The sequence below is a fragment of the Saprolegnia diclina genome, assembly GCF_000281045.1.
Source record: "Saprolegnia diclina VS20 unplaced genomic scaffold supercont1.33, whole genome shotgun sequence".
NCBI classification, from domain to species: Eukaryota; Oomycota; class Saprolegniomycetes; order Saprolegniales; family Saprolegniaceae; genus Saprolegnia; species Saprolegnia diclina.
In genome coordinates this window covers 161,674-183,496 of record NW_008246100.1, presented here as the reverse complement: position 1 = coordinate 183,496, position 21,823 = coordinate 161,674, and the positions used below count along the sequence as shown (strand labels likewise).

Sequence of the window (21,823 nt, the reverse complement as noted above, 5' to 3'; positions counted from 1 at the left end):
GAATGCGGGCGTTGCAACCTCGTTGGTTTCAATAATTTTCGTCATGCCGGACGTTATACGCGACGACGATGACGCGTGGCGCCTGGATGTGCGCGTCGCTGTCAAGGCCCAGATCCAGGCTCGCGTTGCCTCCAAGCTCCAAGACCGCGACCTCCTCAACCCTTTCGACGAAGCGTTTGCAAAGGAGCCGCTGCACTGCCATATCTTGCACACGGCGTGCGATATCCTCAATAGTGTACGTGCCATCTCGTGGTCGCATCGCTCGATTTCATACTCGCCAGTGCTTGCATGCCTCGTCCATGGACACGATGCCGGTGCGTATGCAGCTTGAGATTGCCCATCGTCTTCTTGCCAAGGTGCGAGACCCTTCTGAAATGTCATCCAACACCGACCTCGTAGGAGGTAGAGCGCGTGCCGTCGCAAGACGAAGCCCGCGTCGCCAAGGCGCGCCTGCGCCCGCGGCGTCTCCGTTCGACAGCTTGAGTCGCTGCTGTGTGTGTCAGATGTGAATAAAAACAAAATAAATTACGCGAACAGATCATGGCGACCAGTCGGTGCGGCTTGCACAGGAACTCGCTGCGCGGTAAAAAAAGTGAGCCTTCGTGGGCTCGAAGGGCAAGCAATCCATGCCCGTATCGTCCTCCGAGAGCGCGTCAACACCGAGGAACGCGCGAAGGCGCGTGGCGGCGTCGCATGTCGTGTCGTCGTCGCAGAGGTCGTCTTGGAGCGCAATGATGAGAAGCTTGAGGTAGCTTCGGAGCGCGTCGAGGCGGCTGAGCGCGAGCTCGTGCGAGCGAAATATCTTCTTCTTGGGAAAGTCAAGGTCCACGACGTCAGTCGCGACCTCGGCGTGGCAGTCGTCGTCGGGCGGCGCGGCAAAGTGCGCATGCAGCGCCGACCAGAGCTCGTGAAAGTCCGAGTAGCGCTTCGCGATGCTCCACGCCGAGGTGCCATGCTCGACTTCGATGACGTAGTAGACGATGCTGTCGGCGGCCTCGGCGACGGCGGCGACCTTGGCCCGCAGCGAGCGCACTTGCTCGATCCGGTACACCATCGCTCGCTGCTTGTGTTTGTTGCTGGCAAATGTAAACTGAAGTCGTTGAACTAACGCTGTGGCAACTCGACAACGGCAGCGATTGGTCCACTGCAAGGGTGCCCATACGTTTGATTGGTGGATTGTGCACTTTTTGCGGATTGGGTAAAATGCAAAGAAAAAGTATCTTGTACGACCATCACTGCACCTGTTGTCGTTGCGCGCACCTATTTCGCAGCGCCAACGCCGAGCTGCGACGATACATCACAGCGGCCGCCACCGCGTATAGAACACGCCAGCGTCATCTTCACAATCCGGTTCTAACGCTCATCGTCACCGGCCCGTCCCATGATACTGGGTCCTGGAATTCCGACTTGAGAACACGGTCGACGACCATGCCGGTGCTTGAGAAAGTTTCATAGCATCAAATACTTCAAGTAGCATCGTTAAACATGCAACCTACTGCGCTTTACAGGTCCGCGACGAGGAGAATCATATGCAAAGGTTGCAAAGAAGCACCGTTCCCGCTCCAGCCTCATTGGCTACCTTGAAGCTCGGGCGTGCGTGCCTCTTTCTCAAGCTTCTTCTCGTCAAGCCGCGCGCCCATGGCGGCTGCGATTCGTAGAAAGTCGGCTTCGGATATCTTGAAGTGGCCGCGGCGCAGGACCAGGCCCCAACTCTTTGTCGCACTTGTCCACTCGAGGTGCGATTTCAGTCGCTGGATATGCGCCGGCGTACTCGGTATATATGCAACGTTGACGCGGAAGGGTCGAAAGGCCGGCGTCATCTGAACTTGATACGGCGCCGCGCTCGTGACGTACCCGATCGCAGTAAACTGCTGCAGCACGCGCCCGGCTTTCATCATCTCGGTGCGGGGCGAGTAGTAAATGAAGCCGTCACCGGGCCGCATGCGCCGGAGCTCATGGGCCTTGCCGTGGCACACTTGGGCAAAGCCACCCGCGACGCCCCGCTGTACGTGCGCGCCACTGACAACACCGACCCAGAACTGCGTCATACTGAAAAAAGGAAAATGCGGCTAAAATGATGAGTGAAATCTGTGGTTTCAACGCTGGAATTGCGCGCGCACCGATCTTGGCAGAGGCAACGCGCCAATACCCCAGTTCGATGCCCATCACCCTCGATCATTTCAGATGGCACTGGCTTGCTGTTTAAAACCACCTAGCAAATTGATTACCTGTATGTGTTTGTTTCATTGAGTGGATGTTTTAAACAGTTGGTGCCCGTCCAAGATTGCACATCGAAACGATGGCGGCAACGATCGATCTTTGCGCCTTGACCATGGCCGAGTACGAGAAGACCTTTAGCGACCCGAGCGACTACTTCCACCCGTGTCCAGCGCTCACGGACATCTACGCCTTCAAGGTAGATCGCACCAAGCACGACGTCTACTGCAGCAACGTCTACTGCTACGGCCTCTTCACGGTGCTGAACTCGTGGATGGTCAACGCCGCCAAGGCGAGCACGCCGTACTCGTGCCTCTTTCTCGACACGAGCACGAATAACAAGGTGCCGATATCGACCATGAACTGCACGAACGGGGCCCCGACGCCAACGTTTACAACCTGGCTGCCGTCGACTGCGACTGCCACGCCCGGGTCCACCAGTGCCTCGGCCACGCCGCAAGTCATTTTCCAAAACCAAACAACAGAGGCATCCAACAACAGCTTGTGGCTCGCTATTGTCGGCTGCACCATCGCAGTGGCGCTCATCGGCGCCTACGTCGTGTACCGACTCCGCCGACAACAGCGCCCGCAAGGAGCTGGCGACGAGTTTCACCTATTGGAAGCGACGCCGGCCAAGACGGGCTCTACGAAGAACACGCAAGCATCGTCAGCCGATGAAGTGGATGGGCTAGACGCGCTGCAGCTCTGGCGCCTCGATACGCGCGAAGTGACGCTCGAGCGCAAGCTGGCCGAAGGCGCCTTTGGCGAAGTCTGGTATGGCACCTACATGGACGAGCCCGTCGCGGTCAAGACGCTTCTCAAGACGACCGCCGCGACCGTCCATGCCTTCTTGGCCGAGATCCAGCTCGTGGCCAAGTGTGTATTTTCACTGTGCAATCTGACTCGATCTAAAAACGAGGCATGTAGGATGGACTGCGACCACATCGTTCGCTTCATTGGCGTCAGCTACAAGCGTCTCGCCGACGTCCAGCTTATCACCGAGTTTATGGACCGCGGCGACCTCCGCACCGCGCTCGTGGCAACGACGGTGAATGCGTACCCGTGGGTAGAGAAGCTTTCGGTCGCCCTTGCGATTGCTGACGCGCTTGTCTACCTGCATCTTCTTGACCCCAAGGTCGTCCACCGCGATCTCAAGTCCCGCAACATCCTCTTGGACACTGTCAAAGGCGCAAAGCTCACCGACTTTGGCATCTCGCGCGAGCAGTGGGACGATGAGACCATGACCATCGGCGTCGGCACGTACCGCTGGATGGCGCCCGAGGTCCTCACTGACGGTCACTACTCGACGGCCGCGGACATGTACTCGTTCGGCGTCATCTGCACCGAGCTCGACACGCACGCGGTAGTGACATCGCGTCGTGACGCATGACGTTGCACTCATGCAATATGATCTGATAGCTACCGTACGCGGACAAATGCACGCCGGCTGGCAACCCGCTCACGGAGAGTGTGATCATGGCCAAGGTCATGGCCGGCGAGCTACGGCCGTCCTTCCGCGACGCTTGTCCCGACTGGTTCCGCGCACTCGGAGCTTCGTGCATGGACGCCGACCCGACAGTGCGTCCGACAGCGATGGAGGTGGCGTATGCCCTCCGTGTGGAACTGCGGCGCGCTGGCGACGACACGGTGTAGACAGTTTTGTCGTGTACAGTATCATATATGTGTTCTGCGTCATTTCTGATGGCCCTATACCTTGCGCTTGGCGTCCTTCTTGAGCTTGAGCTTTGCCAAGTGCGCCTTGAGCTGGTCCAAGTCGCAGGATGCAAGGCCGATGGGCGCGTCCTCGCCGAGCGACCCATACAGCGCTTCAATCTTGCCGACGAGCTCGTCCTTCTCGCGCCGAATGGCAATGCTCTTGGTCTTGGCCGTGTTCCCGCCGCCGCCTTGCTTGAAGTCTTGGTTGCGGCGCTCAGCCGCGGCCGCCGCAATGTCGCGCTTGGTCCCGATTGATGGCTCGCGGTCGCCAAGGTCCCTGTACACGTCGCTGAGAAGGTTAGCCGACGGCGCAATGCGCGCGATGACCTACCCTTCGGCGATCGCTTCCTTCGTGAAGCAGCAGCCCATGCTCGTCACCTGCTTGGCGTCTCCTCGGCTGGCTGTCTCGCGGTCTCGGACTGGGCGAGATGTAACACGAGCTGATTCGTCCGTCTTCATATTCTATTTCCGAAAGATATGACACTGAGAACACTATTTCATGTTGTGCACCTGTGAGCGTACGAAAAGAGAGAGAGAACATCTCTCCTTACCGCTTCGTGCACTCCACGACGCACGCAAAGTAAGTGCTGCATGTCGTACGCGTACGTGCTCGTATTCTTCTCGCTGACTTTGCCCACCGATTTCGCACTTGACAAATTAACACTATACTAGTCTCAAAAATAGTATTCGAATCAGAGGTAATAGAGTGAAGTTGAAGAAGTTGAAGTTGTGGCTTCTTCATTCAACCTCGTCGTACTCGTAGCGGTAGCGGCGGGAGGGTGGGTAGTCGGGCGAGCCACACACAAACTTGATCATGACGAATGCGAATAGAAAGAGAAACGCAGCCGAGTAGAGAGCATCCTCCGAGTTGTACTCGACCTCGTCGATGGCATGGAGATGCTTCCGGCGCGCCACCGGCTGTAGACGGCTGTACGCCTTGCGCTCCTCGTCCCAGTCGCGCTGCTCACGCGAAATGGCCGATCGCTTCCACTCTTCCACACGCCGCTTGTTCCACGGCCGGTGCACTGGCGCCAAGTTGTCATAGTCGTTCTCAGGCCTCAAGTTCTCGCCCCGCAGGTCGCTGTCGGTCCAATTGGCGCGAAAGACGGCAGCGCGGAGTCGCGGCGGGCGGATCTCTCTGGTCGAGTCGCTGGCGTGCGGCAGCGCAGCCATGAACGAAGCTCTATAGTACGCGTTGTCGCTCCAACGCGGCTGCCGTTGGCCGTTGACGAGCTAAATTCAGAAAAGTCAGGCGCCATCAAGGGAGGGCGCCATCTTCCTCTATCGTACCATAGAGATGGTGCGCAAAATACATTTGTCCAGTGGTTCGACTACGAGTTATAGCGCTGTAGAATATATCGGAAGGTATCGAAGACATGTTAATCGATCGGTTGGTACTGCTGGAAGCGTCGGCGGCGGTGCAGGACTACCTTGAGCGTGATAAAGGCGAGCATGGCGACAGCGGCAACCATAAGAGTCAAAGACACGCCCCCATGCGCGCGATTCAATTGCGCAACCTCCTTGTTGGCAGCACCAAGGCGCAGCGACGGCTTGTGCCTGTGACGGTGCTCGAGGCCCGCTTGGAGTAGAGGAGCTTGTGTCGCACGTGCATTGCGTCGAGCGTCTTCCTCCGTGATATCTGTAAGTCCACGGAGGTCGTCGTCGGTCCACTCGATTTGCAGGACGTTGGGCGGTTGCGGGTGCTCGGTGTCGTCGCCAACGGACGGCGTCGGTTGGCGCTGGAGGGTGGAGGCATCTCTCGCGTCCAGTGCATCGTCTTGCATCGATGCGTGCTCGCCGCTGCTGCGCTGTCTGGGCTTCTCGGTCATGGCCCACGATTTCGCTGTAGCCTGCTAGTTCAGTTTTTTAAGGTTTAGGGCTCGAAGCCAAAGATAGATCGCCACCGTTGGCTCCTTGCAGATATACATGTATATCGAAGTAGTCTTGGTATGCGTGTTAGTCGACTCGTTGGACCCCAGCGACCAATAAAGGTGCTCCTCGCTGGACTACTAGCGCCTGCGAGACGAGCTGCACTGGTGACGCTATCAGCCAACTTTGCCGAGATGGACGGCGCAGACGGTCTACGTACCGTGTAATTACCCGGTCGCTCGCCTCGCTCCGAGCTCTCGCTACGTAGCTGGCCGATCGTACATATTGTTGGTGCTCGAGCGAAATGCATAACTCGGTCGCTCGGCTTGAACGACCGAGTGCGCGAAGCTCGGAATATACATTGCCAGAGGTTTGTCCGGTCGATGGTTGCAAATATCGAAAGTGACAGGGTATCACGCCCCAAAGTATAGAATTGTAAGGTGCGCCCCCACCCACAAAGAAGACGATGGCAGGGCAGCGGAAGCTCCTGAGCGAGATCGAGCGGACGCTCAAGAAGGTCGGCGAGGGCGTCGAGGTCTTCAACGCGATCTGGGAGAAGGTCTACTCGGCCGCGGGGCAGAGCCAGAAGGAGAAGCATGAGGCCGACCTGAAGAAGGAGATCAAGAAGCTCCAGCGCTTCCGCGACCAGATCAAGACATGGATCGGCAACTCGGACGTCAAGGACAAGCGGCCGCTCATGGACGCGCGAAGGCTCATCGAGTCCAAGATGGAGGAGTTCAAGGTCTGCGAGAAGGAGACCAAGACGAAGGCGTACTCGAAGGAGGGCCTTGCGCAGGCCGAGCGGCTCGACCCCGCCGAGCAAGCGAAGCAGAACACGCGCGTGTGGATCCAAGAGAGCATCACGCAGTTCAACGAGCAGATTGAGACCATGGACTGCGACCTCGAGCGCCTCCGCAGCGCCAAGGGCAAGAAGAACAAGCAGGAAGTCGAGAACCTCGAGCTCATCATTGCCCGCCACAAGTGGCACGTGCTCAAGCTCGAGCAAGTCGCGCGCCTTCTCGACAACGACGCGATCGACCCCGTCTCGGTCGACGCGCTCAAGGACGATATTGACTATTACCTCGAAGCGAACCAGGAGCCCGACTTCATGGACACGTACGGCGACGACGACATTTACGAAATCCTCGACCTCGACTCGCTCTCGAGCATCCAGTTCAACGCCGGTGGTGGCGACGCTGAATCGGAGCCGTCGGACGAAGAGGTGCCTGTTCCGACTACGCCGGCGTCGCGCTCGACCTCGGGCCGTGGCTCTGCTCCGTCCAGCGCGAAGAAGGCCCCGACCCCTCCCATTACGAGCATCGGCCGCCCTGGTGCCGTCAAGCCCATCGAGCTCAAGACGAGTCCGGCCGTGGTTGTGAATGCATCGCCGCCGCCAGCACCTTCGACCCCTGCAGCCCCGGCGCGCGTTGCGCGTGACCTCCCGCCCAAGGTGGCGACACCGGACCGCTCGTACGAGTCGCCGGCCAAGCCGACACCGGTGGTTGCGCCGCCCGCCGCCATGCGCCCGCCGCCCGCGATGAGCAAGATGGACTCGCCGGCACGCCCGATCGGGTACGGTGCGGCCGTAGCATCGGGCTCGTTCGGCATGACGGTCGAGACGGACACGGTGCCGGCGGCGCGCAAGCCGATTGGCACGCCCAAGGCGTCGCCGCCACCGGTGCAGTCGCCGCCGCCGGTCGTGCCTGCCCCGGCGCCCGCGCCGTACGTCATGTCGGAGGAGCGCCGCCAGCTGCTGCGGCTCATCGACGAGAGCTTCAAGCTCATGCCCGACAGCATCGACTCGGAGAAGGGCAACCGGTACGTGCCGCGCAACATGTACCCGACGCCGCCGTCGTTCCCGAGTGCACCGGCACCGCTCTTTGAGAACCCCGCGGTGTTTGAGAAGTTCGACCTCGACACGCTCTTCTTCATCTTTTACTACCAGCAAGGCACGTACCAGCAGTTCTTAGCGGCGCGCGAGCTCAAGCGCCAAGCGTGGGGCTACCACAAGAAGTACAAGACGTGGTTCAAACGCCACGAAGAGCCGCAGATGACGGGCGAGGATTTTGAGCAAGGCACGTTCGTGTACCTCGACTATGAAACCGGGTGGTGCCAACGCATCAAGACCGAGTTTACGTTTGAGTATAGCTACCTGGAAGACGAGCTCGTGGTATAACTTTAACGACAATATAAACGACCCACACACACATTGATTACGGTTGACGACTACATGTACCACCGATCAAACGCGTCCTCATCCATGATGTGCGTCGTCGTCGGCAAGGATGCCAGCTTCATGTCAGCGAGCCCGCGCGCGAGGTCGACGACTTGTGCGGTCGGGAGGGCGCTCTGACTCGCTGTTAGCTCCTTTACGTAGCGGGCCATGGCCACGTGCCTGCGGCTAAAATGCAGCGTCGCACCGCACTCGGCTAGGTCCCGGCTATAAGATCTCAGCAAGATCGACCCACGACTACCTGGCGTCTGCGGCAACGGCTTCATGTCGAGGCCGCGGCAAAAGCAGTGATGGCACATGTGAATGGTGCGCGGTGCGAGCTGGAAGACGACCTTGCACTTGTTGCAGCAGTCCATACAGACAACCTACGCCGGACTCGCATGAGAAACAACAGGCGGCCAAGATCACCATACGTGGCCGCACTTGGCGCAGTTCTTTCGCTTGACGAGCGCATGGAGCTTCTTCGTACAGCGCGAACACTGCTTGGTCGTTGCTTGCGACTCGTAGCGCTGAACGGGCACGAACTCGCCGTTGTCCATTGACGTCGTCACGTGGTCGTAGCACAAGTGCTCTTCGAGGCTCAAAATCTAGTCGGGGGCTCAGCACGCCTGCATAAAATAGGACAAATCGCTGTACGCGTTTGCACTGGCTGCGCTGCATGGCCGAGAGGCGCGGGATGTTGCCGTTCGCGAGCGTCACGTACACGGTGTAGTAGTTGAGAAGGCCTGGCGTGTCCGTCTCGATGAAAATGTGGCCGCTCTATGGATAGAGGTAGGATACGATGTCGTAGCCAAAAGTACAGTACACGAACAAACGCCGACCGGATGATGCCGTGCGACGCCTTGAGCGGCGGGCAGGAGTCGATCTCGATCGAGTGGAGGCAGCGCACAAAGCCGCGCCGGTGCACTTTGGCGACTTCGTCGTAGAAATCAAGCTCGTCGTGGATCTCGAGGAAGACGGCGTCGCGGTTCGAGACGGCAATGTACGGGCACTGGATGACGAGCCAGTCAATGCCGACGTAGCGAAGGGACGAATCCGTGTCCCGCGCCTCGAGCGTATACAGCGTCTGCCGGTCGAGCACGATCTGACCCACTGTCTTGGCGTACGTCCGTGCCTTCGGAAGCGTGTCGAGGTAGAAGAAGTCGGCAATTTGCTCGATCGTCGCGTGGATCTGTGTGTTGGCGACGGTCGCGGGCAGGTGCGGCTGGACCGAGTCGGGCCCTTCGCGCATCTACGCCGATCGCGTCAGTAGGACGACGAGTACGAGGAGGCGTACGCGAGCAAAGCGCTGGGTGACGTCGCTCTTGAAGACCGAGAGCACGGGCGTCGCCTGGAGCGTCATCGCATTGCGGACGCAGTCGAACGCCGCCTTGTTGGCGAGGTTAACAAAGTACTCGCGGTCGCACTCGTCGAGCGGCGGGCAGCGAAAGTGGTCGGGTGGCAGCGGCAAGGTCATGGCAAAAGCAGAAGTCCCAATGTGCCCCATCGCACAAAGTGCAACGTCAAGAAGCCAGATGCGCGGTGGGCCCGAGACAAAAGAGCACCTTTTTCCGGATTATAGCACCCCAGACAGGGAAAAAGCGCATGCGTTTCGGTGAAAGCGCACCAAATCGCTGACGATGTCGAGATCGCACTGCTGATGTCATGCATCTGGTCCAGCGTCTTGCTTGCAACGATCGAGCAGCCGCAAGGATTACCGCATACGTACACATGCTTGCCTCCCAAGCATGCTACCTTGCATGCCTGGTCCGCGACCAGACGACTCGCGCACAAGCCAACAAAGTGGAGGGCTGGAGGGGGCTGGGTCCGGTATGTTTTTGGCGGGAGGCGGCCACGGCTCTATCTGAAGACGATCTGGGTGCGGTGCACCTCTGTATCCTTCGCGAGCCGAACCCGTCAGCACCTCGGTCCCACGGACACGAACCAGAGATGCCCTTTTTACTTGACCCGGAAGCGATGACGTCAACCGCTTGCTTGTCTGGTCCCGCGGACACTAGAATCTGGTGGCGGCTTCCAGTGTCGTGGCACATGTGCGTCTAGACAGCTAGTTACTCACTGGATCAAGGACTGGAGCGTGGTCGCGGCAGCGTTTGGGCCGTTGCGGGAGGATGCTGGGTCTGAAATCTATCCAGATGAGTAATCACAACCAATCGTGGGGCCCGCCCTATCATTTTTACGCACAGTACAAAGCCGTGGCGCTTCGGGCCCACATCGCGCATGCGTGATTGCAAAGGCCTGATCTCATAAAGTCGCTGTACCAGTATCTTTCTGTGCTCAAACGTCCACTGTATTGCGTACTTTATGGACGTACGCTGCACGCAAGACTAAACAAAGAGGGATCTGCGCGGTGGCGACGCCGCTTCAAGCTTGAGCGTCCTTGCAAAGGCTGACGTTGGGTCCATCGGCGCCGTCTCGAGGTACGAGCAGAATGAGCTGCCGAGATCCAGCGTATCGACGATGCTTAGAATCGACACGTGGTATGGCACGTGATCTAGTCCGTCGTTCTGCGGTGACGCCGCCGCCTCCGAGAGGCTCGAGAGTGACGCTGCACCTGGCTGTATGCTGTTGGCGAGCCACTTGGTCGTCACGCCTGCAAATAAGAAATCACCATGACCCACCGTCCGGCTCAAATCGAACGAGGCACGCACCGTGGTGGCGGTGGGGCAGCGGCTGGACGTGCTGCCGGCCGTTGTAGCAAAACTGGCAGACGACAACTTGGGTACTGTGACCGCGGAAGACCATGGGCATCTTGAAGCAGCAACGCCGACATACCGCCTACCGAAAGGGATATCGCCAAAGTGTCCAAGCCAAAGACAAGGGTTATGACGCACCTCGGCGCAGAGCTCGCAGTGCCGCCGGCGCGACAGAAACGAGAACCCTCGGTCGCAATGTGCGCACACACGCCGCTGCGACTTGTCACCGTACGCGCGGACATGCGCCAAGCCGTGGGTCAACAGCTGGGTTTGCATGCGCGCAAGCTGCAGTGATTCTTCGAGCCGCAAGATCTACAGCAACCATAAGCCTCGTACGACTGTGGACACGACACGACCTTGGCGCACTCGCGACGAAGCCATGCGACGTTGGCAAGGCGGGGTACATTGCCCTGGAGATCGACGGCTTTCACCAAGTAACAGTCGAGGACGCCGGGCTCAGATGTCTCCAAAAACACATGTCCGCTCTACTCAAATACAGGTGTGAGTATGCCGGCGACTGCTGCTCGCTGAGCACGTCATCGTACCCGGACGATGCTCGCGCGCACCAGATCGTGCGACGCACGCAAGGATGGACACGCGTCCAGCTCAACCGAGTGGAGTGCTCGGACAAAGCCTCGCCACTGCACCGGTTTCTCCGGGTCGGCATACGAAAACTCGTCTTGACACTGTTATGTGCATTTTGGTGAGCAGTAGGTAAACATGTGAGTATATACCTCGAGGAAGCACGCGTCGCGGTTGGCCATGCCAAATGGGCATGCGGTTGCTGCCCAGTTGAGCGTCACCGCGTGGTGCGGAGCCGTTTGGTGCGCAAGCGTAAGGAGGCGTTGACGGTCGACGATATTTGTCTCGATCGCACTGGCGTACTCGCGCATCTTCTTGGGTGTGTCAATGTCGAAGATAGCAATGATGTCGTCCAGCGACGCGCGGAGCTGCGTGTACGCGCACACTGCATCGGCCTCGGTACTGCAATCCGTGGCTTGGCTGAGCTACGAGTATTCGTTGCGGTCAAGAGTTGCCAGTACCGTGTATGTAGTAGTAGGTACCCGCGCCTTTCGCTTGGTGAAGGGGCTCTCGACGACTTGGATGATGGGCGCGGCTTGGACTGAGAGTGCATTGACGATGGTGTCTCGGCACACGATTGATGCCAACTGCGCCAAGGTGTGGCGCTCCATGGCTGTGAGCGACGGCAGGTTAAAGTAGTTTGCCGGAAGTGGCAGCGTCATCCTTCGACGAAATGGAAAAGTGACATCTTGAGCCGTTGACAAACTTCACAGCTTCACAGATTGCGAAATTTGTAGTGGAAACATTGTCGGCACACACTATTCACAACAATCTGAAATCACGCCACTTTACCCTCGCTCGTCTAAAGTACAAATGCTGTGCTCGATAAGCTTGCTGCTGTGCAGCGTATGCTGTGGTAATAAATGCAACGCGGACAGAGTTGGGACGGGCCACGTGCCAGACATGCTTGCATATCTGGCGCGCATTGCAGTGTGAGGTCGTTGAGTTGCGTGCGTTCAGTTGCTATAGCATGAAGCACACACTATTTCAAGTACTACGACCAAGGACATCACGTCCACATGACGACGCCATGCAATCTGTGCTGGTGTCGTGATGGGATAAACGCCAACTGAGTTGAGAGAAGTCCGATCGAGTAGGAGACTCTGCTGCAGTCATAGCTGTATTAACAGTGCCAAAAGGGACTCAAAGGGTAGCAAATCTTCACCCGTTCGGAGCGCATCGTTCACCTAACAGCCGACGTCTACCCAGAGTCCGCCGGACGCCGACATTACTCGCCACTGGAATCATGGCGCCTTTGGAATCTGCCAAGCATCCAATAGGGTTAAATAGGTCGCAGGTCGTCATGTCCTTGATGCGCCGAGACTCGCGATTGTGACGAGCACCTGCATCTTGCCAAGTCCTCCTCAACGCTAGTAGAAGCAAACGGGACAAGTCAACTAGCACAGCTCGACTTTTTCGGTGTCGTAATCGTTCTACGATGTAGACTGCTCGATGCAGATCAACAAGCTCGTTCACAGCGGCCATTCGCCGTGGTCGCACGTCAAATTGTGCACCGGTGGCATGAACGGACGGACAAACTTTTACTTAATCACTCACTATTCGTCCTATGCTGCGTTGGGCTCGTACACCCTATTTGTTGATAAATACAAAGTAGCGCCGACCCCAGATCTTAGTAGTCGGGGAGGTCAATGTCGTGGAAGTCGACAATCTTCCACTCGCGCTTGTCGGCGTCGACGGGCGATTCGAACGACCAGAGCATCGACGACGACTTTTGCACTTGAAAATCGCGGTGACCGGACGTGACGCGCACCGTGTGCACCATATCGCAGTGCACCTGCAGCTGCATTTTGTCGTTGGCGACCGACGCCTGGAAGACGGCCACGTTCTCAAAACGAACCTGCCGCAGGTCGTAGCGCATGCCTCGCTTCTTGGCTTCTTGGATCTCGAACACGCACGCATCAAAGCGGCGGACCGACATGATGTCTTGGAGCCATTGCACGTCGCCCGACATGGTCGATGGATCGGCCACATACGCGCGAAACGCGTCCGAGTACATTTGATGCAGCACCGCGTCCACAGCAGTCTTGGCGCCATCGAGGAACTCATCCATGGCCAGCGGCTCGTCGAGCTCTTGCAGGCTTGTGCACACGTGCCACTTTTCTCGTGCCGGGAGCGACGGCGCAAGGCTGCGGCGAAGCTCGTGGAAATGCAGAAGGCTCTTGGCCTGGTGGTAGAGGCCGCGCAGGAGGGCGCTGTGTGGGGCCACGGGCAGCGGCGACGAGGACGATGCGAACCGCTTGGACGCCAGCGTCGGCGTTCGTCGGACAATGTTATGGAACTGGAAGCGACGCATGACCATGTTACTTCAACTGTGAGTAGAGCCGCTTGCAAAATGGGCTCAAAATGGTCGAATGAGATCCTTGGCACGAATTTGAATCCGTATATGTATAGTGTTAGTAAATGAAATAATGTTAGTACGTCGGCAACGGTCGTATGTCTCGGGACGCTACTACGTCGCGCTGAGCGCCAAAACCACCCACATAAATATGAAAAAGGTATGCTCTCCGTCAGCGGACGCCGTTTGACGGTAGGAGACGTCTACCACGTGCGTCGTCACGCTGCTCTGCTACGATCAACGAAGAATATACACTATTTATGAACCGAACGATTGGGCAATCGGCGTGGAAATAGTGTACGTTTGACGATCCGGATATATGGGGTCGCTTGTTTATCCGTACAAAACGTGGTAAGACAACAAAATCTTATGGCCGCCGCTCGGATCCGAGCGAACAGAATGGGATCTGGTCGGCTCCGATTGGCTCGCCGCTGGTTCCACAAACGGTTGACGCGACTTTTCTCAGTCCCGCAGCGTCTCGCACAGCGTCTGCACGCGAGATTCTGGACGCTCAAAACTCTGTTTCACGACGCCTTCCAGTGTTTCGTGCACGCACCCCTGACGAAAATACTGCTTCGCGCTTTACGCCGCCATCACAAGAACAGGACCTCGGTGTCGTCCCGTACTTGAGGTCGTCGTGGACAATGGCGGCGCGGCAGCTCCTCCCAAAGCGGTCACGGCCTTGGACGCTGGGTGTCACAGGTCCGTGCGCATGACGTGGAGGTCTGCGTGGACCAATCTTGGCGCGACGTGCGTGCAGCTGGCACGGTGGACGATTCAGTCCGTGCCAAGTCGCAGGTCGGGCAAGAGGCGTGCGCCCTGTCGCGTGAACACTGGCACGGAGCGGCTTGCGCCAAAGCTGGCTGTTTTCAGCAACAACGTACGACGATATGCGCAGAGGGTTTCGCTGGTGGCGTGGCTGCGCTGCCTCTATCGCTGCAGCTGCCTCTTCTCTTGCGCCCCGTGGCGCATGGGTGCTGCTGTCTCCGACGCCTCCAGGCGAGAGCCTCCTGGTGGCGAGGCGTTGTGCAATCTTTTGAATTCACACCGACTGTGGCTGCATTTTTCACATGGGTGTATTTTCCACCGTGTGCTTCTTTATCCGGATGAAGCATCATGGAACCGGAATTTGCGTCGATGGCTTCGAACCGGAAGCAGGTCCTTGAGGAAGATGCGTACGTTGAGGCGCTGGACGCGATCATCGAGCGGGACTTCTTCCCGGATCTGCCCAAGCTCAAGTACCAGACCATGGTAGACATCCCGCCCCAAGGCTGCAAGCCTCATGCGTCCTCGCACGTAGTGGCTCGATGCGCTCGCCACGAAGAACGCGGCCCTGATAGCTCAAGTCCGCCAGTACATTGCCAACGACCAGCAAAAGCGCCCGCAGACGAGAACGAGCTCAAGGTCACAGCGTACGCTCTTACGCCACAGTGACGCCGAGCTCATATCTGGGCGACACCACTAGAAGCCCACACAGGCGGCGGCAAGCGCAAGCGGGCCGACGACGAGGCCACATCGTCATGGGATGTTCCCACACCGCCACGCGTCTCGAGCGATGTTGATGAGCCGAACGAAGACGACGCCACCATCGACGACGCCGGCGAAGCACCAAGCACAGCAACAATGACCCTGAACCACTTCTTGGTAACCTGTCGTTCGAGGGTGCGCAACGATGTGCTGACGTCGCCATAGGCAACACACACGTCCGAGGACAATGCAGCGTTCGAGGAGCTGCAAGAAAAGGCCGTCGCCGAGCACAAGAAGAAGTACCACTGGGCGTTCGACGACGACCACGCGACTACGCGCTTGCTCCTGCTCCCCGACGGCACAAGAATGACCAAGGAGCAACGGCTCCTCATGGACAAAGCGTGCGACACAAAGCTCGGTGGATCATCGCATCCGATTGCTTTGCGCTCAATGCTCATTGTAGCCTTGGAAGACGCGCGACCTGCTGCACCTGACACGTGGACCTTCCGCGCCCGTAACCAGCTCCTCTTCCCGCCCGACCTCGCGACGTCGCGGGCCATCTGCAAGGTATGAAACACGTCAAGGACTCCTTCCATAACACTGTGCGTTTAGCTGGAAGCAACGGCGCCGGGCGACGTGCTTTTGCTCGAAAACGGCCCAGCGCCGCAAAATGGCGCGCTGACCAAATCGCTTCGGACCGGCGCGGTGGCCAAGAAGCCAATGGAGACGGTGTACGCCAACTCGCGCTTCTCGACTGCGTTTCTAGCGACCCAAGACTTGGCGCCCGACGTTGCGCCGGATGCGCCGCTGGACTTGGTGGAGATGACGCCGCTCATTGTGCCTGGCGACCAGAACGGGTCGCCGCTCATGACGTGGGGCGACATTGCAGCAACACCGATGATCCTTCCGAGCGAGACGCCTGCCCGTACGTGGACCAGCGTGTGCGCCGAGTGTGACGTGTGTGAGCTTAGATCGCCCTGTCTTTGAGATCAAGGACAAATCCAAGCGGGAAAAGCTGGCGCTCGCCATGGACGCCAAGAACAAACAGGTCTTTTGGCTAACCGCCGACGCCGGCTGGCTCGGAGGCTGACGCTGCATTTGGTGATTAGCGCATGAAGGCCAAGAAGACGCCGACGCCGTTCCGATCGACGCCAGGCCGAGGCAAGGCGACACCGACGCCGCTTGGCAGCGTCTTCCGCGCCGGCGCTTTCTCAGAGCTCCGTGCGAGCTACGCCACGCCACTTCGTTCGTCGGGCAAGAGCAAACCACCTAAAAAGTGAACACTCATCTCTGCTTTCTTCAACATGTTGCTGCTGGGCGATGGGGTGTGCCGGCGTCGTGGCAAGCCCGCTACGGTGCTCAAGACCACAAGGTCCGACTAAGTTGTACGATCGAGAGCAAACCACCAAGCACAAACCACAAAGCGAGCATGTCGTCGACGCCTCGAGGCAGGGAGCACGGGATGCCTCTACTTGGCCTACGTTGTTGTTGAAGCAGCCCACTTCGATGTCTTGATTCACGCCACCTGGAGAAGGCTACTCGACCATGGCTCGCGCCAGATGCAGCCTACGGTCTTGTGCAATCGGCTACGGTTGACGGCGCCCGTGCTTTGAGCTGGGTGCTTTTAGCTACGTCCACAACGCCCAGGGGAATCCAAATCGCAAGGCGCGGCTGGCTTTTGCCCCCTCCCCTCCCACCACACGTAGATCAGTTTGCCGCTGGGATCGACTTGCCATGTCAGATGGTGCGTGGGTACTGCTTTTGAGTTTGGTGTCTGAACTTGCCGTTTGAGCCCGCTTTTTGAGTTTCGACCCACTCGGATACCGCTGAAATGGCGCATCGCTCGCACGTACGTCGTCATGACCATCAACCGAGCGAGTGGATTGATACGAATGTAGCATCAATCGACTGGTCGCGTGCATCGGTGGGGCAAACATCCCAATGTCGATGTCGGTTTTGAGATTGGCGTCTCAAGTTGCTGTTGAGCTTGCCGTTTGAGCTATCACCAGCAAAGATACCGCCGAGATGGCGCCACTCGTGGCAGCCTTCGTAGGACGGCATACGAGTGCCATGGACCGTGCAAAGTTAACCGGTTGCAGGCGTGCGTACTGACGCGATATCGCCACGGTTGGCTCCACCGTGTTGCTTTTGACCATTGTCCAATGCTCCGCACCCGCCTCAAGTCGACTTTGGCTGCCGTCGCCACTGCTGCCGAGGCCTCGCCCAGCCTACGCGACGTTCCGGTCGCGCCAGAGTGGGGGTTTGGCCCATTGCGCTGCAGCTTTGCGCACTTTGCGTCGAACAATGGCTTCCGCTTCCTCTTTGAACGCATCCACGCTCTCCACGCGTCGCTCGGCCCGATCCTCCGCGTCCGGTTCCTTCCCTTCCAGCGCTACACGGTGAGCATCTCGGACCCGGACGCTGTCGCCCTTATCTACCGACACGAAGGCGCGATGCCCGAGCGCCAGCTCTTCGCCTTCTGGCAGCTATACCGCGACGAGAGCCGTTGGCCGTTGGGCTTGACCAACACAAACGAGTACGCCGAGTGGAAGCGATTCCGGCTCGGCATGAGCGCGCACGTGCTTCAGCCGCACAATATGAGCGCGTGGCTGCCGCGCCTCGACGCCGTCGCCCGCGATGTCGCGTCACGCGTCCATGACGAAGCTCGTGCGTCATCGAGCGGCGACGTGCCCATGACGCTGACGACCAAAGCATTTGCGCTCGAAGCCGTCTCGTCGATCGTCTTTGGTAAGCGCATGGGCTGCCTCTCGCCCAACCACTTGACGCCCGTGTCGTCGACGGCAGAAGCTCTGATCCGCGCGGTGGACGGCTTCTTTGAAACCTCCCAGCAGCTCCTATCGGTGCCGCCCGAGGCGCCCCGCATCGTGTATAAGCTGCTGCCCGCGTACAAGGAGCACGTGGCGCACGCGGATGTTATCTTTGGGCTCGGCCACGACTTGATGCGGGAGAAGATCGCGTCCCACGAGGTCTCGGAGCCCGATTTGCTGACGCTCTTTTTGCAGCGTCCGGAGCTCACCGAGCGCGACGCGATCGCACAGGCCCTCGACGTGCTCTTTGCTGGCGTCGACACGACGTCCATCGCACTGCTCTGGGCCCTCTACTGTCTCGCGACATCGCCCAACAGCCACGAGATCCAGCGCAAGATGCGCGCCGAGGTCGAGGATGCGCTCGACGGCTCCACGGAGTTTGACGCCGTAGGCCTCGAGAAGCTCTCGTACATCCGAGCGGTGATCAAGGAGACGCTGCGCTTGTATCCGGTGGCTACGCCGAACCAGCGATTCCTCTCGCAGGACATGACGCTCCTCGGGTACGATCTCCCGAGAGGAACGAACGTACTCATGGCCACCTACTCGATGAGCCGCGACCCAACCGTGTTTGATGAGCCAGAGAGCTTTGTGCCCGACCGCTGGCTCGAACGCGATCGCAAATCGCCCATGCGCCGCAAGCACGAAGCGTACTCGACGCTCCCGTTCGGCATGGGCGCGCGCAGTTGCGTCGGCCGACGCCTCGCCGAGACAGAAATGTATCTCTTCTTGGCCCACCTCGTTCGCTGCGTTGAGATCCAGTGGGTGCCCGACGAGACGCACCCGCAGGCGGTCCTCAAGACGATGCTTGTGCCCGACAAGCCCTTGACGTTCCGCTTCCAGCCATGGACCTCGTAGGTGATTTGGTAGTACGTCTTCATACAACGAGTACTGCTGTGTGGATTTGCATTTTGCCACCGTCATGGACAATGCGATACCACAAGAAGTGCTACTCGCGAACTTTGCGCATGAGCTGACCACACGTTGTGGCGAGGGGCGGCCGCCATGGCACCCCTACCCCCAGTGTGACACCTGGGATTTGGATCGGTGGCCGGTTGACTGCCTCGCATCTTTGCCGGCTGTGTTGAATCAAATGACACATAGGATGTAGGCAAGCAGATAGAGGTATATTCATGTAGAGGATGTTGAGGTCCTTGGGATATAAAAGCAGTTGCATCTTAGAACTCGAAGACCTCCTTGTGAAAGTCGAGGCCAATCGCATATGCGTAATGCTGCGCACTGGCGACGAGGCCCGGCGGACCGCAGGCAACGACACACACGGACGATTGAGGCGTGAGAAAGCGCTGGCTGTTGATGATCTCGTCGAGCACCGGCTTGCCGCAGGTATAGTGGACCGTCTCCCCTGAACTGCTGCATACGACACCCGGCGCGTCGTTGGCGGTCGTCGAGCAGTAAAACTTGGCTACCACGTTGTGTGCTGCGAGTGGGAACATGAGATCATCGGCGCTCAAGAGCTCGGCCGGATCGCGGACGACCCAGTGCAGCTCCAAGCGCGTATTGGCAGAGCCGCTGCGCGACTGATTGAGCACGTTTAGCATTGGTGTGATGCCGATACCACCGCAGATGAGAATTGCGTGCTCGTACGAAGCGAGGTCGACGGTGAAGCGGCCGTATGGCCCGCCCACGTACACGGCCAGCGACGCATTCTCCATAGCGGCCGTGTACACCTTGTGGCCAAACGAATTTGCGTGGGGGGCCTTGATGCAAAAGCCGATCGTGTCGCTTGTAGGTGTCGCCACCGCCGAGTACGGGTGCCACTCGAGCCGCGAAATGGACGGAACGTTGACGTAGAAAAACGAGCCGGGGCTCATGCGCGTCGCCCAGTGCATGGTCTGCGGCGTTGATGGCAGCGAGAGCGTCACCGTCGAAGGGCCAGTGACGCGCGCGGTAGCGTCAAAGCACTGGCGGTACGCGCCAAGACGATAGAGGCCGCTGAGACCGTAAATGATGAGCGGAAAGGCCATGCCGATCGCGACCGTGTGGCTGTGCAGCATGCTGAAGAGGATGCCGACGACCGCAGCGACGCGGTGGTAGTAGAGAAACACCTCGTAGCAATGGCGTCGAATGGCCCAAAGCGCGACAAGGCCGAGCGATGTGAGTGCGAGGAACGCGACAAAGCCGTAGAGCGGCACCACTTGCTGCGTCCCGTACGGCGTCGACGAGGTCACGCGAACGTTGCGGGCGTTGAGGATCAAATGCACGATGCTAAGGAGCACGACAAGGCGTCCGAGCATGCGGTGAAACAGCAGCGCTCGCTCCGGCCCAATGCCAAAGATGAGCGTCCAGTGCTGGCCGCGCGCAACGGGCAGCAGCAGCAACATCAGGTGCACGAGCGCGAAATGGCCCGTCACAAGCGACGCGATGCGGTCCGCGCTTGCACCAGCAAACTCACGCTGGAGCGATACGACGACGACGACGAGGGTCGCTGCGTAGATGCTCAAGACGACAAGCGACCCGACATGCAAGTCTGCGAACGGCTGCCAAAGGTGCGCACCCCACGCGTGGAGCGAAGACGGCGGTGGTAACAGTGTCTTGAGCGGAAGTTTCTTCAACCGCGCAACGTACGTGACCAAGAGCCCGGAGAGCATGACGAGAGCACAGCCAATCGCTACGATGATGGTCGTGCGCGTGGTCACAAATGTTGAGGCAGCGGCAAACACACTTGTCGCCGCCGTCGACGTGGTCAGCTGCACGCGGGCAGCCCCACGAGCCGTGTGGTACGATGGGAAGCCCACGTCGCCGTGCGCCCAGAGAACGGTCACGGGGTCGGTGGTCCCAAGCGCGACGTCGGTCGCCGTTGCCGCAGCCAGAGTCCGCTGAAACGTGAACGAGGCTTGGTCCTTGGTCACGAGCGTGCGGGCGACGGTGATCGACGACTGGTTCGATTGCAGCACGACTTGCGACGGGACATAGTCACGCAGGTCGTACACTTGTACGACGGGTGGCACACTGGACGACAGGAGCACAGCTGCGTTCGAGACGGGCGAGTTGACCATCTTGGCCGAGGCTGCAAACCCGAGCGCGACCCATTGCGCGCTGGCGGCCGACGTCGTCACCTCAAAGCACGCGCTGTCACCGACAACGAGACTGCGCAAGGAGATGGAGGGCGAGAGCGCGACAGACGGCACTGCGGTGAACGCCGGTGACGAGCAGATCGACACATCGGCTGCGATAAGCGGCAGAAGCAGCACCGCAGCACTAGTATCGAAGCGCATTGAGAAGAGGAGGTGCGATTGAGTTTTGACAGAGCGCATGGGACGCCCACAACAATTGCAAGTTGGAATTCCGATCGCGACAGTGCTTGTGATTGGTGGATCTGCACATCAAGATCCAACACGCGCGCTTCGATTGGTGCGTCTAACTTTTGAAATTGCGTCGGATTGGCCAATTTCGGTCCATTTTGGAACGCGGACTGTTCCAAACTCAACCAGTCTCGACCTGCCTGGGATGTTCGCGTCCTTTGTAGTGTCAAGTGTGTGCGAGCATACTTCAAGGTCCCAATTAAAAAGAAGGCGGATGATCGAAGCCGGAGGAGCCGTATCTGTAGACATATCCGTGGACTCTGACATTGAGAGGCATTGGATGTAACTAGGACTGGTTGATACTTGTCCGCAGCGACTATGTAATGACATCCATCACCCTGGTGTTCTATTGTACTCGATGCAGCTTCTTGCAGTGATCGCGTCGGTTGCGCGTGCTCTTTGCAGCGTGTGTCGCCGATGCGACTCACAGCACGCGCCACGTATGTACGTACGTGTACGTACAAGAATGTACGGAAACAAACCAAAACGACGTGGTGCATCGGGTACTGCTCCTGCAAAACCCGCCCACGACAACAACATGA

The 21,823-nt window shown here is 58.8% G+C and overlaps 14 protein-coding genes across 15 annotated transcripts; 5 read left to right on the top strand and 9 right to left on the bottom strand.

Moving 5' to 3' along the window:
* Window positions 1-43: 43 nt before the first annotated feature.
* On the top strand, window positions 44-483 carry SDRG_10003 (hypothetical protein; the record flags this gene model as incomplete). The annotated part of the gene is made up of 3 exons (XM_008615973.1): window positions 44-235; window positions 282-356; window positions 400-483. The coding sequence occupies 3 exons, from the start codon at window positions 44-46 to the stop codon at window positions 481-483; spliced, it is 351 nt and encodes a 116-aa protein (XP_008614195.1).
* A 21-nt stretch (window positions 484-504) lies between these two features.
* SDRG_10002 (hypothetical protein) lies at window positions 505-1,079 on the bottom strand. The gene has a single exon (XM_008615972.1). The coding sequence runs from the start codon at window positions 1,052-1,054 to the stop codon at window positions 539-541; it is 516 nt and encodes a 171-aa protein (XP_008614194.1). The 5' UTR covers window positions 1,055-1,079; the 3' UTR covers window positions 505-538.
* A 373-nt stretch (window positions 1,080-1,452) lies between these two features.
* Window positions 1,453-2,088, bottom strand: SDRG_10001 (hypothetical protein). Its single transcript, XM_008615971.1, has one exon. The coding sequence runs from the start codon at window positions 2,046-2,048 to the stop codon at window positions 1,569-1,571; it is 480 nt and encodes a 159-aa protein (XP_008614193.1). The 5' UTR covers window positions 2,049-2,088; the 3' UTR covers window positions 1,453-1,568.
* A 214-nt stretch (window positions 2,089-2,302) lies between these two features.
* On the top strand, window positions 2,303-3,923 carry SDRG_10000 (TKL protein kinase). The gene is made up of 3 exons (XM_008615970.1): window positions 2,303-3,093; window positions 3,145-3,580; window positions 3,637-3,923. Exons 1-3 carry the CDS (start codon window positions 2,333-2,335, stop codon window positions 3,868-3,870), a joined length of 1,431 nt encoding a protein of 476 aa, XP_008614192.1. The 5' UTR covers window positions 2,303-2,332; the 3' UTR covers window positions 3,871-3,923.
* Window positions 3,863-4,404, bottom strand: SDRG_09999. 2 transcript variants are annotated; one of them, XM_008615968.1, is made up of 2 exons: window positions 4,265-4,404; window positions 3,863-4,222 (listed from the first exon to the last, which is right to left on the bottom strand). In XM_008615968.1, the coding sequence occupies exons 1-2, from the start codon at window positions 4,390-4,392 to the stop codon at window positions 3,925-3,927; spliced, it is 426 nt and encodes a 141-aa protein (XP_008614190.1). In that variant the 5' UTR covers window positions 4,393-4,404; the 3' UTR covers window positions 3,863-3,924. The 2 variants fall into 2 exon arrangements, with proteins under 2 accessions (XP_008614190.1, XP_008614191.1); XM_008615969.1 differs by having other exon boundaries at window positions 3,863-4,210.
* A 170-nt stretch (window positions 4,405-4,574) lies between these two features.
* Window positions 4,575-5,166, bottom strand: SDRG_09998 (hypothetical protein). Its single transcript, XM_008615967.1, has one exon. The coding sequence runs from the start codon at window positions 5,104-5,106 to the stop codon at window positions 4,672-4,674; it is 435 nt and encodes a 144-aa protein (XP_008614189.1). The 5' UTR covers window positions 5,107-5,166; the 3' UTR covers window positions 4,575-4,671.
* A 69-nt stretch (window positions 5,167-5,235) lies between these two features.
* Window positions 5,236-5,801, bottom strand: SDRG_09997 (hypothetical protein). The gene has a single exon (XM_008615966.1). It carries the CDS (start codon window positions 5,760-5,762, stop codon window positions 5,313-5,315), a length of 450 nt encoding a protein of 149 aa, XP_008614188.1. The 5' UTR covers window positions 5,763-5,801; the 3' UTR covers window positions 5,236-5,312.
* Window positions 5,802-6,242: 441 nt separating this feature from the next.
* SDRG_09996 (hypothetical protein) lies at window positions 6,243-8,024 on the top strand. The gene has a single exon (XM_008615965.1). The coding sequence runs from the start codon at window positions 6,269-6,271 to the stop codon at window positions 7,976-7,978; it is 1,710 nt and encodes a 569-aa protein (XP_008614187.1). The 5' UTR covers window positions 6,243-6,268; the 3' UTR covers window positions 7,979-8,024.
* Window positions 7,917-9,533, bottom strand: SDRG_09995 (hypothetical protein). Its single transcript, XM_008615964.1, has 6 exons — window positions 9,312-9,533; window positions 8,841-9,266; window positions 8,672-8,794; window positions 8,449-8,622; window positions 8,277-8,400; window positions 7,917-8,231 (listed from the first exon to the last, which is right to left on the bottom strand). The coding sequence occupies exons 1-6, from the start codon at window positions 9,519-9,521 to the stop codon at window positions 8,029-8,031; spliced, it is 1,260 nt and encodes a 419-aa protein (XP_008614186.1). The 5' UTR covers window positions 9,522-9,533; the 3' UTR covers window positions 7,917-8,028.
* Window positions 9,534-10,308: 775 nt separating this feature from the next.
* On the bottom strand, window positions 10,309-11,972 carry SDRG_09994 (hypothetical protein; the record flags this gene model as incomplete). The annotated part of the gene is made up of 7 exons (XM_008615963.1): window positions 10,309-10,625; window positions 10,684-10,810; window positions 10,867-11,040; window positions 11,085-11,213; window positions 11,274-11,414; window positions 11,463-11,735; window positions 11,793-11,972. 7 exons carry the CDS (start codon window positions 11,970-11,972, stop codon window positions 10,360-10,362), a joined length of 1,290 nt encoding a protein of 429 aa, XP_008614185.1. The 3' UTR covers window positions 10,309-10,359.
* A 725-nt stretch (window positions 11,973-12,697) lies between these two features.
* On the bottom strand, window positions 12,698-13,675 carry SDRG_09993 (hypothetical protein). Its single transcript, XM_008615962.1, has one exon. The coding sequence runs from the start codon at window positions 13,628-13,630 to the stop codon at window positions 12,941-12,943; it is 690 nt and encodes a 229-aa protein (XP_008614184.1). The 5' UTR covers window positions 13,631-13,675; the 3' UTR covers window positions 12,698-12,940.
* A 1,068-nt stretch (window positions 13,676-14,743) lies between these two features.
* SDRG_09992 (hypothetical protein) lies at window positions 14,744-16,438 on the top strand. Its single transcript, XM_008615961.1, has 8 exons — window positions 14,744-14,917; window positions 14,967-15,078; window positions 15,132-15,310; window positions 15,359-15,551; window positions 15,597-15,700; window positions 15,746-16,058; window positions 16,105-16,181; window positions 16,243-16,438. Exons 1-8 carry the CDS (start codon window positions 14,783-14,785, stop codon window positions 16,411-16,413), a joined length of 1,284 nt encoding a protein of 427 aa, XP_008614183.1. The 5' UTR covers window positions 14,744-14,782; the 3' UTR covers window positions 16,414-16,438.
* Window positions 16,439-17,203: 765 nt separating this feature from the next.
* Window positions 17,204-18,861, top strand: SDRG_09991 (hypothetical protein). The gene has a single exon (XM_008615960.1). It carries the CDS (start codon window positions 17,296-17,298, stop codon window positions 18,814-18,816), a length of 1,521 nt encoding a protein of 506 aa, XP_008614182.1. The 5' UTR covers window positions 17,204-17,295; the 3' UTR covers window positions 18,817-18,861.
* A 207-nt stretch (window positions 18,862-19,068) lies between these two features.
* SDRG_09990 (hypothetical protein) lies at window positions 19,069-21,194 on the bottom strand (the record flags this gene model as incomplete). Its single annotated transcript, XM_008615959.1, has 1 exon — window positions 19,069-21,194. One exon carries the CDS (start codon window positions 21,192-21,194, stop codon window positions 19,137-19,139), a length of 2,058 nt encoding a protein of 685 aa, XP_008614181.1. The 3' UTR covers window positions 19,069-19,136.
* Between the last annotated feature and the right edge of the window lie 629 nt (window positions 21,195-21,823).